A 15,766-nucleotide genomic window follows, 5' to 3' on the forward strand; every position below is an offset into this window, starting at 1 on the left:
TATCCTTATAGAAGAGTTTCCATGTAGCTTTTAAATCAAGGTTCTCATGAAAATGATGAAGCAAGCAGGTATAAAATATTTTTTTGCGTTTGCCGTCTGGCGCCATGAATAGCAATGTTTGCTTCTGTTATTGAATAATTTTAATTATAATCTTACTATCATTTTATTGTGGATGAATGGGATTTAGAAAGTAAGGAAACTTGAAATGGCTACTTCAAAAACAACCAACACATACAATAGACAAAATTGGGAAGATGCTGTAAGTAAAGTTAAATTCTTAATAAGATACAAATTTATTGGAGTAACATGTTTACCCAAAGTATTACATTATTTTTTAGGAATTTCCAATATTATGTCAAACTTGTTTAGGTGATAATCCATATATTCGGATGGTAAGTCAATTCTATGAATATTTACATCGTCTAGAAATATTTGTTCATCCCTTACAAAGTTTATACATTAACTGCTTTACAGACAAAAGAAAAGTATGGGAAAGAGTGCAAGATATGTATGCGTCCGTTTACAGTATTTAGATGGTGTCCTGGTGCAAGGATGCGATTTAAAAAAACTGAAGTTTGTCAAACTTGTAGCCGTCTAAAGAATGTCTGTCAAACATGTTTACTTGATCTAGAATATGGTTTACCTATCCAAGTACGCGATGCAGCACTGAAAATTAAAGATGATTTACCTAGATCGGATGTAAATAAGGAGTACTATGTGCAAAACATAGATAGTGAAATTGGCAAAATAGATCCTACATCACCAGCAGGAGCTGTTGGTAAATCTGCAGCAGCCAGTGATTTATTGATGAAACTGGCAAGGACAAGTCCATATTATAAACGAAATAGACCGCACATTTGCTCCTTTTGGGTTAAAGGAGAATGTAAAAGAGGAGAAGAATGTCCATATCGTCACGAAAAGCCTACTGATCCTGATGATCCATTAGCTGATCAAAATATTAAAGATCGTTATTACGGAGTAAACGATCCCGTTGCTGATAAACTAATGCGTAGAGCTGCAGCAATGCCTAAACTAGATCCACCAGAAGACAAATCCATTACAACTTTATACATTGGCAACTTGGGAGACGTTCTGACAGAAAAACAATTACGTGATCATTTCTACCAGTATGGAGAAATTCGTTCAATAACTATGGTTCCTCGTCAGCAGTGTGCCTTTATTCAATACACGCAAAGAAGCGCTGCCGAAGCAGCAGCGGAAAGAACATTTAACAAGCTGATATTAGGAGGAAGAAGACTAACTATCAAATGGGGACGTTCACAAGGAAGACAAACTGTTTCTGCAGCAGAAGCAACTAGAGAAATTTTAGAACCTGTACCGGGTTTACCAGGCGCTTTACCACCGCCACCAGAAAGTATGGGAAACAATTTTTTCAATCTACAAACTACTCCTGGCATGATGCCACCAATGATGATTCCACCTCCACCAGTTGCCCCTCAATTTATGTTTCCACCTCAAATGGCAGCTGCCGCTGCTGCTGCAGCAACACCAATTTTCCCTCCAGGAACTACTCCGATACATTATCCAAGTCAGGATCCATCAAGAATGGGTGCATCTCAAGGCATAGGAAAGCCTTGGCCAGAAGAATAATAGCAATGATATTTAAATTTTTATCGAGCATAATTATAACAAGAAAAATCTGTATAAATAAATATATGTCTTTGACTTTCTTTAAGGTATGAATGTTTAAAAGTATAATGTATTTTCCTACATTGGTTCTTGACTTCTAATTTGACGAGGGATAATAAATGTAACGCATTATTATTACAAATTAAAATATTTATCAAAATTTTTCTTCAATTTAATCTTCTATCTTTGTTTAAAAGAAAAATCGCCGATTCTGATAAAGACTTTATGAAACGAACGATAAAAACGCCATCTGCTGTCACAGCAGACGAACGTTCTAAAGAGTTAGCGGTTATTGTGAGTGTCATCATACTTTATTACATGTCCACTGATTTCTATCCGTCCGTCCGGTGTTTCTGCTACGTTGATTATATTCTGTGAATCTAAGGAATGTTTGAATTACCAGATATCTTTAAATTCTTATTTGTATTAGCATAAGGCGCCTAGTGCGCCTCCCGTCACGATGAACATGTGTCGGGTTCGACTGTTATTCTACTTTTTGGCGTTTAGCCTACTCCCTTTTGTCCGTTCTGACGAGCATACTCACATCGTAAGTAATCGGAATTGACACATGTTAAAATGTTAAAATTGTCAATTTAGTTTATATCTGTTGTTAGTAATTTTACAACGTAAACTTTGCAGGCTCTTTCCTTATCTTTCTGTGTAGACTTACCACGTAATATATGTTAAATTTCCACATTTTATTTATACCTCTATGGAAATTTTTAATTAATTTTTTTTATTTAAAACATCGTATTCGTTATATATTAATAACATCTTGTATTTTATTAGTATGAAGATAACGATGAAGTTGTACTGTGGATGAGTACAGTTGGACCATATCACAATCGTCAGGAAACCTATTCGTATTATTCACTACCTTTCTGCATGGGCACAAAAGATGTCATTAATCATTATCATGAAACCTTTTCTGAAGCATTACAAGGCATTGAACTTAAATTTAGTGGTTTGGAAATTGAATTTAAAGGTACTTTATATTAATTGTTATTTGGATGTAGTTAAATTTGATAAATTACTGGGATCATTTGGTTTCTTTGTAGCTGATGTTGCAAAGGTGGAATATTGTCAGATAAAATTAACTGAAGAAAGTGAGAAAGCTTTTATATATGCAGTTAAGAATCAATATTGGTATAAGATGTATATGGATGATCTCCCAATATGGGGTAAGTGCAAGTGTTTTGCTTTCTTTGATACCTCAGTACCTCGTTATTGTATTCATTAATTCTTATACAATATTTAGGTGTCGTGGGAGAACCAGAGGAGAACAATGGAGTTGTATCTTATTATATTTGGACACACAAGAAGTTTGATATAGGATATAATGGAAAACAAATAGTTGATGTAAATTTAACCAGTGAAAACAAGGTGAAATTAGTACAAGGAGCAGCTATTTTTTTCAGTTACGAAGTTAATTGGAAGAAGAGCAATGTTAAATTTGAAGATAGATTTGATAAATATTTAGATCCTAACTTTTTCCAACATAGAGTAAGGATTATATTATTTCAGAAATTTAATTCTTACAATTAGACTTCTTTCTAACAAAAATGTTTATTCCTCATCTAGATTCACTGGTTCAGTATTTTTAATAGTTTTATGATGGTAATTTTCCTTGTCGGTCTTGTTTCAATGATTTTGATGCGTACATTAAGAAAGGATTATGCTAGATATAGTAGAGACGAAGAAATGGACGACATGGAACGGGATTTAGGAGATGAATACGGATGGAAACAAGTTCATGGAGATGTATTTAGACCAGCTAGTCATGCAATGCTGTTTTCAGCTCTTATAGGTGCAGGCTATCAGGTAGCTAATTAAATTAAAATCTTTATTCGGGTTTAAATATTATTATATACTTAAGAAATATTTATAAATGTTTTTATATTAGGTTACAGTAGTTGTTCTCAGTGTCATTATTTTTGCTATACTTGGAGAACTTTATACAGAAAGAGGATCAATGTTATCTACAGCAATTTTTGTATATGCTGCTACATCACCTATAAATGGCTATGCTGGAGGAGGTTTATACGCACGTATGGGCGGACGTATTTGGATAAAACAAATGATCGCCAGTGCCTTTATGTTACCTCTTATCGTTTGTGGCACTGCATTTTTCATTAATTTCATCGCAATGTATTACCATGCTAGCCGGGCCATACCTTTTGGTTCTATGGTAATTTCGATTTAATGCTTTACCTGTATGTAATTTATCTTAATATATTAACAAATGTATTTTGCTTTTAGGTGGCAGTGACATGTATTTGTATATTTGTTATATTGCCATTAACATTAGTTGGAACCATTTTAGGCCGCAATTTAGCTGGAACACCGGATGCTCCGTGTAGAGTAAACGCGGTACCTCGACCTATTCCCGAAAAAAAATGGTTCATGGAACCACTAGTTATTATAATGCTCGGTGGTATCTTACCCTTTGGATCAATATTCATCGAAATGTAAGTGTCATTTCTACTTAAAAAAAATTTGATAAAAATTGTTTTTAATAACAAATTTTTATGTTTTTTAGGTACTTCATTTTTACCTCATTTTGGGCATACAAAATCTACTATGTTTACGGATTTATGTTGCTAGTATTCGTTATTCTAATGATAGTAACTGTTTGTGTTACTATTGTGTGTACATACTTTTTGCTAAACGCTGAAGACTATCGATGGTGAGGATTTTATAGTAATTTCTTATAAGTTTTGTTAAATTATATTTGTTTTATTAATCTAGGTATATATTTTGTAGGCAGTGGACAAGTTTTTTAGCTGCAGCTTCAACGGCTGGATATGTCTATATATATTCCTTCTATTATTTCTTCTTTAAAACGAAGTATGTTCTTTAACTCATTAATTATATTTGGTCAAGTATACAGTTGTTTATAACATAATCACACTTTGTATTTTTCAGAATGTACGGTCTTTTCCAAACAGCATTTTACTTTGGTTACATGGCGTTATTCAGCCTTGCTTTGGGCATAATGTGTGGAACAGTCGGTTATGTCGGTACTAACGCATTTGTACGAAAGATTTATTCCACAGTGAAAATAGACTAAAGCACAATTTTAGTGTAACGTCTACGTCATGGATTAAAATAAGAACGTACAAAGTGATATCTACTGGTCTTCATGAAGTACAGTTCTTCTTTTCGATAGTTTAAATTATTTACGTTCATCGTGATGCGCAAATGCAGCTTGTGAAAAGAACCTTCTAAATTAACATCATTTACCTGCCGTTGCCGATAACGTGAATACTTAAACAAATGATACTTTCATTATTATATATTTCGAAACTATTCAACAATTGTTTTATTTTTATTATTATTATTATTATTATTATTATTATTATATATATATTAATATAATATTGTAACAATATTTTCATTTTGGACGAGAGATTAATTTATATGCTGCAATTTAATTTTTCTAAAGTGGGGTCCTACGACGGACAGTATACATTTTTAAAACGTACTGTTCGTGTATTATTCGTCTCGAGTCACAGTTCCGTATTACCTGAAATGCAAACTCCGATAAGTGTAACTTTAAAATTACTATTTTACTTGTAACAACTGACTATGTAATGTTGCTCAATTTCGCTAAATTTTACTGGAGTCTCGCAAATTTTATTTTAATTTTTAAGCTTATACAGAGAACATAGAAATTTCTGTAAATTATAAACTATTTTGAGAACTGAAATATGTGAACAATTTGTCGTGCATCATACGAATATATATATACTACAAAAAATTTCTTTTAAAATATACATTAAAGAAACTAAATATCTAAATTTTGTATTAAAATATTGATATTGTGAAACATTAGATAATATCACTAATTGCAATTTCAAAAAGTCAAGATTGAGAAAGAAGAAAGAAATGCAAATTATTACATGTAAGTTGTACAGTATAAATTTTCAATACAGTTTATGCAAAATGTACACGATGTTTCAGTTAACGTAATTAAAACATTGTTTCAATTATGTGACTTTGAATCAAATATGTTAATCATAAACATTATCAACGATTTAACTGGCGTTAATTTGTAGACGAGCTAGATAATAAACGTGAACATAAGACATTTTTTTACCAAGAGCTTCTTGATATGTATCACAACATTTGGTTCATGTGAATATCCTTTACTATAAATTGTGAATATACTAATAACATGTAAAGTATTGTGAGTTTAGAAGTGGAGATAAAATGATCCTTCTAATTGCGGTCCTCCGTAAACGGCTAAATGTCTGCGTATCTAATCGCTGTTCAAAAGCAAACAACTAGAAAAACGGGATTGGCATTTGGGAATCACAGCGAACGTGTTTGACCTAATAATATATTGTCAAAAGACAAGTATTAGCTAGGAGAATCGAGTAAATATATCGTTTATTGTTAGACGTAGTAATTCTAAGAAATATAAAATTTCTACCTATAACAAATTCAATGTATTTTATTAATACAATAGCCTCAATGCCAATTTTTACATTTTAATAGGTTCTTATCTTTATTTCATAGTTTTACTTAAATGCAACTATTGTATGATAATGATAAAATCGTATATTTTTATTTTTGTATAATGAAAATATATACATAGATGAAATAACAAAACGTGCTCATATTTTGAGGAAATATAATCTATCCGTATAATCCATTGATTTAAATATATATTTTTTTAATCCAATGGTAGTTAAATTGACAAAATATTACAAAATTTGATTAAAAAAAAGTATAAGTTGTCCACTTGACTTTAGTGGTGCCAGTGTGGCAGTAAAAGTTGCTCCGTAGTACGCTCCGAAGTATTCACGTGTCAAAGCGCACACGTCGATGCACTCGGTGGAGTAAAGTGTTCTGTCACACTTGTTCATTACTCTAAAGACTACATATTGAAGTGGACGTACAGTGATTGAACAGTGTTATATTCATAATTCTTTTGTTTCAAGTTTTATTAAAATACGTGCAATAGCAGAAAAACAGAGTAGAAATGGCACCAAAACAAAGAATGCGCATCGCTAATGAAAGAGCCACCAAAAACATTACACTTCGTGGAAATGTTCCAAAATCATCGGTATATTATTTATTTTATTGCTTCTTAAACATTGTTTAAATGATTGTTAATAAAATAAAACGAAATAAGTAATAGTAATCTAGTAATCCATAATTAATGATTTTATGGTTATAAATTATGTTATGGTTGTAGCAAGTTGTGATATATGTATATAGCGATTTATAATAATTCCAGCATATTGCATTTTTAGTTTTATACTTATATGTGTTTATTATTTGTTAACACAAGAACTGTTACATCTATCATAAGTATTTATGGTTTAAAAGTGATATAAATTTCAATATAGCAAAGTAATATTTCTACCATATGCAATATTATGTTTTTATTATAAACATATGTTTTAATAGCTTTATTGTTTACAACAATTTATTCTGCTTTCTTTAAAAATACATATAATTTGATAAAGTATACGAATGAATTTTCATTATTAATCATTTATGTTATATTTATAATTTAAATGCATTATAGAAACCACAAGATGATGGATCTCCAATTGGACCCTGCTTGCTAGCACTTTTCCTATTTGTTGTATGTGGTTCTGGTAAGTTTGAATGTAACACTTAAAAATTTACATATCTTAAATTAATTGATATTTTTATAAAATAATATTTTTTTAAATTTTTAGCTGTATTCCAAATCATTCAGAGTATTAGAATGGCATAAGGAAATTCCAAACATGAAGTCAAAAAATGTTGCTGTTACTGTTAATACAAGAAAATGTCTATACTTTATTGGTATACAAACGAGATTAACAGACTGTTTAATTGCATAAAAATGTAGGCATTGTAAGGTCTATAACACAAAGCTGAATTCAAATTCTCATTGAATATCTTTTCCTTTTGCTACAACTTGAAAGAATTATTTATAAAGATTTAGCATTTATAAACATTTCACTTAATCGCAGTATATATCGATGAAAGATAATTGCATTTAATGTATTTTATTTAGAATCTGTAAAAAAATGATTAGATGTTACATATTACTTCGTTTTAAATCTTCGTTGTGTTGCTCCCTGTAACAACGATTTTTACTTCCAATTACGTAAGGTAGAATTCCTTCATCGATATATACTTAGTAAATAATTGTATATATACATAATCAATTTATTGTAACAATTCATTAATCAAAGCATTCCACTGTAAGCAGTTGGTAGCTTTCGGTTGTCTATATATTTTAGAGGCCTTAAGGACATAAGTCATTACATATGTAAAAAAGAATATATATATTATCATTGTAATTTATCCTAATGAAATATTTGCTACAGACAATTCTTTGTCTCTTTTAATAAATTATGTCATAAATAAACACTCGGTTGCATTACTGTTACTAAAGCTGCTATGAAAATTATAACAAACATATGATTATCTTAAAATATGTACCAGTAGTTCCCAGTAATAAAAATACTATAAGAAGTAATGTTCGGTAAACTAATAAGTATTTTAAAAAGACCGCCATAAATTAAATTTTTAGAATTTGACTATAGCGCCATCTATACAAAAATGGCTCAAACTATTCAACATTTTATCGGCCGTGATTCCGGCGAAATAGAGACACCAGCGCCAGCTATTGAGGAATCGCGGAAACTATTCGACAAGTGGTTTCCTATGTTTCCCGATAGGTGGCGCCGGGGTTGAGTTTTAAAAAATTTGATTTACGGCGGTCTTTTTAAAATACAAGTTTGTTCAAGCTAACCGAGGGGTGCTTGTGAACCCATAAAATCATGACCCGTCGAGAACAAAGACATATCCAGTCTTTTTCTATCTGTAGTCACTGGTGCTGTTCAAATCAAACGGGCAGTTTGTTAAACAACAAACGACGAAGTGATTTTTCAAACATCAACGTTAATTTTATTATTACATTTCACATAAGTATCAAGTAATTTATAAACAATTTTTTTTATCAAACCATTAATGAAATGGCTGGTATATTCAACTTATTTGGTGAATCAAACCTTAACAAAGGTATGAATAGTAATGTCCGTAGGTTATATATTTCATTTTATCAAAATATAAAATTTTAACAAATTGTTTTTCATAGGTAATGTTATGACACCTTTGTCAAGATCTAAGACAACCATTGGAATAAGTGGAGCTTCTGTTAAAAATGCTGGTCCATTGAAACCAAAAGGATTGTCTATTAGATCTAACTTTAATTTAAATGTATCAGCTTCAAATAAAGATATATGTAATAAACCACAAGAATATTTGAAACCAAAGCTCACTCAACTAAATATTGAGGGTCACCCAATATCACCTGGAAAAGATTGTGTATCAAAGGTATAAATAATTAAAAATTTTCTAAAAGTACTATAGAAATAGTAACATGTTTGGAATCCTTTTTTTTAATAGAAAACAAATGGATGTCCCATAAATTTATCCCCCCAAAAAGCATCTGATAAAAAGAATGTGCAACTACAAAAACCTTCTAATGAAATTATCTTTAAACAACCATCATTACCAAAAAATTATTCAAAAAAAAGATATCCTGAACCTGAAAGCTTAGCACCATATTGTGATATGCAATTTGAGTTTGGTATGAATCTTAAAATATAATGCTTTATATAAGATATTCAGAGAAAGTCATTAAAAGTTGATGTGATGTGTGTTACAGATGATATTTATACAAAAACCATAGAAAATGAATTTAAAGAATTGCTTATGAAGAAGAAAAATGAGATAGTACCATATGAGGATGAGAGATTTCAATCAGGTATGAAACTTTTAGAATAAGTACATTATACATATATGAGTATCTGATATTTACAATTTTTTATTCAGAACCAGAACAGTTGGAATATAAAATGCCAATATTATGCACATCTCCTTTTTCACTAGATGAAGAATGGAGAAGATGCAAAAGCCCTGATTTACCAGAGCCTTATTTTTCAGATATGGATGAGTAACTTTTAATATGCATATTATTATTTTAATAAGTATCATTTCTTAATTTATTTGATTATAATTTCTGAATAATATAATTAAAAACTATTATATTTTATTAAATACCAATGTTTATTTTACATAAATGCAGTATTACTATAATTATAAAGTACAACTAAAATAGTTGATAATTTAATAATATAATTTTAATGTATTGTACTTTTTTACGTGTAAATAAACTATTTTTTATAACAATCTGATGTAATAAACTATTAATTGAATAGTTATAGATATGAACTTGTTTAAAAATTTTCAATTGTTAGTAGTACAAAATGTCAGCAAGCGTATGTATTACTGTAATAGCTGGAGTTTTAGAAGATCATAATTTCAATCATATATGTTTTGTTGCTGAAAGTTTATCCAATATAATACCTAACTTTTATTATAAAATTATTTATAAAAGTTCGAAGGAATGGAAAGTAAGTTAAGATCGTTTTATATACAAATAATATTTTTTATATAATCTATTTTCTAGTCCTGGTTAAAAAACATGTGTACACTTCATGGCTGGTCTCATACTAAATCACCTTTAATATGGCAAGAAATTGGAATTACTCACAGCAATATAAATTACGTTGGAAGTAGCTACCAATTTTGGGAGTTCTTGCAACAATATTATGACATCAAATCGCAATTAACTCGAGAAGATCTTGAGGCACTACAAGCAGATTTATTATTTGTAAGTAATTTTGTATATTTTTAATTTTAAAAACTAATTATTCTATTTACATAGGCTCATGAAATAAAAGAAGAGATAAGTAAAAGTCCAGATGTACAAGAACGTCGTCGAATAACAATAGTAGGAGCAGGAAGATCAGTGTGTGCAGAATTAGTTTGCCAATTATTAATGACAAAAGAACTTTGGTTGACCCATGGAATTCTTATTGGCTTATATGATGAACCAGGATGCTTTTTTAAAATTAAAAAAATTTATAAAGATGCAGGAGGAGTGGGTGCAGGTTTAAATTCAGTGATGATTTTAGACAATGTACCTGAGGGATTAAAAGATTGTCACATATTGATATATCTTGATTCTTTATTAAGGTAAACAAGGAAATTGAATACTTTAATAAAGTTATATCAAATATGTATTTTGTAGAGAAGAATACGAAGGTACGGACGACTTATTGCAAAGAAATTATAAAGACATAGAAAAATTGTCTATACAGATAAATGAATATGCACCTTCTTATATGAAAGTCCTTTTGTGCTCAATGGGTATTACATGTTTCTATGCCAATATCATGCATGAGCTAGTTACAAAAGTACCAAGTACAAATATCGTAGCTGTTAGTTCCCATTATGGTTTAGAATTGATATATCCCTTAGTCAATTCAGTAGGATTCACTTTACAAAATTTCGGATGTCCACCTGTTTGGGGGTATTTGGGTTTGTGTATACATTAAAATAATTTAATACCCTTCATAATTTTCTTAGCATACATTATTAATCGATTCAATTAAACTATAGGAATAAATCAGTTTGTAGACGTTGATCATATGATTCAAAAAGTCCATACTTATCCTGCAACTAGAACTCCAATTTCACAGAAAAATGTACTCTTACCAATTCAAACTCAAGAACATTCAGAATTAAGATGGTTTTTCTATATGTCACACAATAAAAAACCTTACGTAGATAATTTAAAACGGAAGGTAGATATTTTATCAATAATTTATACATAATACAAGAGTATATAAGTTTCTGTATATGTATAGGCGCTTACTCAGTACCTAGTAGGTAGATCAGAAGACTTCCCAAAATGTAAAGCGATTTGCGATCTTCTAAAATTATGGTACAGCAAGAAAGGGAACATTGAAGATGAGATTATATCATTAGGAATAGCATCTGATGGTAATTGTGAAAATATTAAAAATATAAATAACTTCCGTAACAACGAAGTTAATATATTTTCTTTACTGTAGGTTCTTTTGGTATTCCAAAAGGACTAGTGTTTTCACAACCAGTATATTTGAAAGTATCAGCAGATGATTCACGAGTATGGATCCCTTTCAAGGATTTTCCAATGCCAAATATGCCGTTTTCTATATTTCAAAATTTTATAGACACTGCCACAATTATTCACGAACAAATAACTAAATTAAAAGAGAATTCTGAGTTCAAAGAAAAATTTTCAGTAACTTGAATAAGTACAAGTTTGAAAATTTTTTACTTAAAAGAATCGTTATTTTATTATATTATTTAATATACATAAATGCCGTAAAAGTATGCAAATTTAATATATCTGTTCAAATTGATCATAATATTATACATTTATAATTATTAAAATTGCACATTTAGTGTAACCACTATTATCCTTTCGATCTTAGATTTCAACCGACATCGGAATAATAGAAATTTAAAAAATTTTTGTGAAAATCACATTATTTAACGTGCAATAAATCATAGATGACTATGAAACATAAATTTAATACATATGAATAAATTTACATTTTTATTAAATGAATCATAAAAAGAATGATAATGTTTCTTAAGATAAATTTATTACCTAGTAAATACAATTGAATAAATTAGCTAAGAAATATTACCACTGATTGCTTGAAAAAAATCATTGCGCTTTATAGTGATCCTTTTAAAAAATAGTTGCAGAAATAATACTTTTCGCCATAATAATGTACTGGAATTTGATATTACAACTTTCTTGTATATAGAAAATGACATAACAAATCACATATTACCAGCTTAAATCTATTGTTAACAACTGGTAATTCATTTCATTTTACACTTAATTAGTAGTTCTTTATACAGAATGTTATGTCACAATGGTAGACAAATGGATAATGTATCTCGTGTTACTGATGTGATTGTTTTATCTTCAATATTTGAATAACGTGTATGGATTAGTGGTGTATCTTTTGAAAAATGTCAATATGTAGCACTTATTATGAATGAAACCGGGGTATATCAAAAATTAAAATTAAGTTAAGTCATACATATTTTTAAGAATAAATGATATATTAAAATTTAAGTTTTCAAGGGCAATATGAAAACAAAAATGTTGATAAATTTAGAGAAAATTTGTTAAGAAATAATTGTATAATTTCTATTCAATTACCTGAATTGATAATAGAAAATTATTACCCGTTGAAAATTTTACAATTGTTTACTGATATTCACGACGTTAGATTCTGTGAGTAAAAAATAAATGTTAGGATTGCACGCCGTTACAATAGGTATAGTAAAAACTGCATTTTGACACAAAACATCTCTGATAATTTGAAAATTATGCTACAAAATTCGTGGATATGACAAGTGAAAAATTTTTTAGGCAGTTTTTGCTCGTATAGCAGCACGTTTTCCAGTAACAGCCTGAAATGGATAATTGAATATTAATATAGTTTTGAAAGAAGTTAATATTAGAAAAATGATAAAAATTTAGATTGAGATTAATTACCTGGAAACCGGATTTTATGCTAGCCACCGAACATCTCGAGCCACAGGTTTCACACTGTAAGAAAAATAGTCGAGTATCTTTTTGAAGAATAGTATCTGGAGAACGACAAGTGTGACAAGTAACATATTCTTTAATGTATCTCCTAAGAACATTTTCTATTTGTTTTTGTTGGAAACGGCCCTTAATAATAAGTTGACTATTTCCATCAACAGAACCACTAGTACCTAACTCAGCAAGTAAAAAGTCCAATAAATGTTTGGGCTGCCTATGGAGCGTTTTGCATATCTATGAAAAAATAATTAAATGTTTAACAAATAAAAAACTTATAGTTAACAGTATATAAAATATGGATTTACTAATATAACTTACTTCAGTGAAATTAGCAAATGATGTTTTCTTGGTACCTATACGCACTACTTGAGGAGGACGCATAACGAACTTCTGCTTTTTGCCAGCAACCATATCAGGATTCTTTTCCCTCATAATGTTAAATACTCTTACCAATAATTCATCATATGTATAATCTCTATCCGATCCAACCCATAAACTTGTATCTTCTGCTAGGAAATATAGTTTCATTTGAAATATGTTTATTTACATCATATACATATATCACAATAGATATAAAACTTTCAATTCTAGAAAGAACTTCAATCTTTATTTTTTGACCAACTTCATGTACCAATTAAAAGTGGATCTAATTATATAATGTAATAAAAAAATATGATATTGCATTATGATTTACAAGTACATTACTGTTATAATGTAAAAAACCTGAATGGGCACTCTGTTTCTTGTTATTTGCAATGTATATAGGAATATTCTCAAACAATATTAAATACAAATTAACATTATACTCTGAAGAATTCACTAAAATGTTATTTTTCTATTAGTTATTTAAAGAAATTATTTTTAATATATAACGATATTCATTCTTTTATGTATTATAATAAGATTTATGGAAGTGCAGAAATAATGTATGTTGTGACCATTATGTGATATGTGTAAGAAACAGCAAACATATCCCTTACCATACTCTGCACTTCGCTCAGATTCAGTGCAGCATGTTAACAAATAATGAGTAACATAAACAACTAGTTACTCCAAACTATAATACTCTTGTAATATATAATATTTACCATTTTCTTTATCTTCTGTTTCCTTACGTTCTTCCTCTGCCACTAATTCATCAAGATCTTTCTTTTTCTTTTTCTTTTTCTTGGTTTTTGAGAAGTCCATATCTAAGTCAAATGTATCATCCACAGCAACCTCCTCTGTTTGTTGTTCAACAACATCCTTTAGAAATCATGAATAATTATATACATAAATTTTTAATTTTTATATTTATTTAGTATAAAATAAAATATTTTCTTACTTCCTACATAATTATATACCTCTTTTTTTGTATCCGGCAAAGTTGCATCAAGTTCATCCAAATTAAAGGCCTTTTTTTTCTTTTTTTTCTTTCTTCCAAAATTTTCTAAGTCCAATGTTTCATCATCTTCAGCTGGCACAGGAGGGTCTGGCTCCTGGTTCTCCTTATCACCACTGGTTTCTGTTGCATCACCAGTGCTACCCCCTTCATTAAATGCAGCATCAAGATCAAAGGTAGTTTTCTTCTTTTTCTTTTTCTTTTTTAAAGTAGGATCAAACACCTGTAAATTTAATTAGTAAGTTATAATTTATCATATTATGTATCATTTAACTATAATCATTTTATTAGTACTAAATTATTATTGTTAATCATTACAAATAAATAAAAACCAAAAGTTGATGTACTTTTATACACGAATGCTTACAATATGCTGAACTCAGCACTGACTTAAATTTACTTCAAATGATTTCATTCTACAGGTTAAATATCACATTATATCTTAAACAGATTGGAATACATAAAATATTGCAATATATAACAATAAACATTGAAATTACAATAATAAATCAAATAACGCAATAACATAGTATACATCAAAAAATGTTACATTAATCTATAATGCTACAAACTATCCACATGGCTTTGAGGTTGGAATTCATAAAATAGTATTATTTTCATTTTATAAGAATTTGGTTAGGAATTATTCTTCTTGGCTGAATATAAGTTTCATTTCTTCATTCATAAATTACAGAATATTATCAAAAAACTGAAAAGTATGTCAAGATGACCATGCTCCCATGCCTTGCAATACATGAATTTCTAAGGATACTCTCCAATATTCTTACGTACCGAGTCTTCTTCAGTCATTTTGAATATCGCACTAAATAATCTGGTGTCTCAGAGAAACCTATCAATTTACTTAGTTTTTAAATATAATTGAACATCTTAATTCTACAATCTTAATCCTTTTTCTATCAGCATTTATACAGTGCAATCACGTCTTAGTAACGAATATTGCATCAGAAATTCGACTGTTAAGTGTAATTCACACTCTCGAATAATCGAGACAAGTTATGCATTCTGATAACCTTTTCTATTGGTCAATTCTCTAGTGTTAACCAATGGAAAGGAATTTGAAATACAATTTAGTTCACAGTACTAAATTTATTATTTTCATATACGGATAAATATTAGATATAAAATCTTGATTAAATTGTATACATGTACAGAATAAAAATCAAATTTGTATAATGAAAGATATTGAATCTTTGTATTCTGTAAGTCCCGTGCACAGACACCTGATAACTGTATATGTC

The 15,766-nt window shown here is 29.3% G+C and overlaps 6 protein-coding genes across 7 annotated transcripts; 5 read left to right on the forward strand and 1 right to left on the reverse strand.

Annotated features, from left to right (window-relative positions):
- Positions 1-59: 59 nt before the first annotated feature.
- Positions 60-1,700, forward strand: LOC114877126 (pre-mRNA-splicing factor RBM22). The gene is made up of 3 exons (XM_029189317.2): positions 60-259; positions 339-392; positions 475-1,700. The coding sequence occupies exons 1-3, from the start codon at positions 206-208 to the stop codon at positions 1,609-1,611; spliced, it is 1,245 nt and encodes a 414-aa protein (XP_029045150.1). The 5' UTR covers positions 60-205; the 3' UTR covers positions 1,612-1,700.
- Positions 1,701-1,904: 204 nt separating this feature from the next.
- LOC114877145 (transmembrane 9 superfamily member 3) lies at positions 1,905-5,010 on the forward strand. Its single transcript, XM_029189357.1, has 10 exons — positions 1,905-2,197; positions 2,440-2,635; positions 2,709-2,831; positions 2,909-3,153; positions 3,232-3,471; positions 3,554-3,838; positions 3,910-4,118; positions 4,190-4,336; positions 4,414-4,497; positions 4,576-5,010. The coding sequence occupies exons 1-10, from the start codon at positions 2,111-2,113 to the stop codon at positions 4,718-4,720; spliced, it is 1,761 nt and encodes a 586-aa protein (XP_029045190.1). The 5' UTR covers positions 1,905-2,110; the 3' UTR covers positions 4,721-5,010.
- Positions 5,011-6,442: 1,432 nt separating this feature from the next.
- Positions 6,443-8,026, forward strand: LOC114877146 (stress-associated endoplasmic reticulum protein 2). Its single transcript, XM_029189358.2, has 3 exons — positions 6,443-6,721; positions 7,190-7,262; positions 7,347-8,026. The coding sequence occupies exons 1-3, from the start codon at positions 6,638-6,640 to the stop codon at positions 7,382-7,384; spliced, it is 195 nt and encodes a 64-aa protein (XP_029045191.1). The 5' UTR covers positions 6,443-6,637; the 3' UTR covers positions 7,385-8,026.
- Positions 8,027-8,481: 455 nt separating this feature from the next.
- On the forward strand, positions 8,482-9,855 carry LOC114877123. The gene is made up of 5 exons (XM_029189314.2): positions 8,482-8,682; positions 8,759-8,997; positions 9,070-9,253; positions 9,332-9,430; positions 9,499-9,855. The coding sequence occupies exons 1-5, from the start codon at positions 8,637-8,639 to the stop codon at positions 9,621-9,623; spliced, it is 693 nt and encodes a 230-aa protein (XP_029045147.1). The 5' UTR covers positions 8,482-8,636; the 3' UTR covers positions 9,624-9,855.
- Positions 9,856-9,932: 77 nt separating this feature from the next.
- LOC114877170 (putative malate dehydrogenase 1B) lies at positions 9,933-11,849 on the forward strand. The gene is made up of 7 exons (XM_046290158.1): positions 9,933-10,079; positions 10,136-10,339; positions 10,394-10,704; positions 10,760-11,049; positions 11,131-11,315; positions 11,379-11,514; positions 11,586-11,849. The coding sequence occupies exons 1-7, from the start codon at positions 9,933-9,935 to the stop codon at positions 11,804-11,806; spliced, it is 1,494 nt and encodes a 497-aa protein (XP_046146114.1). The 3' UTR covers positions 11,807-11,849.
- Positions 11,850-12,142: 293 nt separating this feature from the next.
- Positions 12,143-15,482, reverse strand: LOC114877121 (eukaryotic translation initiation factor 2 subunit 2). Of its 2 annotated transcripts, none has more exons than XM_029189311.2 (6): positions 15,300-15,482; positions 14,470-14,730; positions 14,215-14,371; positions 13,445-13,632; positions 13,076-13,360; positions 12,143-12,990 (listed from the first exon to the last, which is right to left on the reverse strand). In XM_029189311.2, the coding sequence occupies exons 1-6, from the start codon at positions 15,315-15,317 to the stop codon at positions 12,946-12,948; spliced, it is 954 nt and encodes a 317-aa protein (XP_029045144.1). In that variant the 5' UTR covers positions 15,318-15,482; the 3' UTR covers positions 12,143-12,945. The 2 variants fall into 2 exon arrangements, with proteins under 2 accessions (XP_029045144.1, XP_029045143.1); XM_029189310.2 differs by having other exon boundaries at positions 13,445-13,635.
- Between the last annotated feature and the right edge of the window lie 284 nt (positions 15,483-15,766).

The sequence above is a fragment of the Osmia bicornis genome, chromosome 2 (genome assembly GCF_907164935.1).
Source record: "Osmia bicornis bicornis chromosome 2, iOsmBic2.1, whole genome shotgun sequence".
NCBI lineage: Eukaryota > Metazoa > Arthropoda > Insecta > Hymenoptera > Megachilidae > Osmia > Osmia bicornis.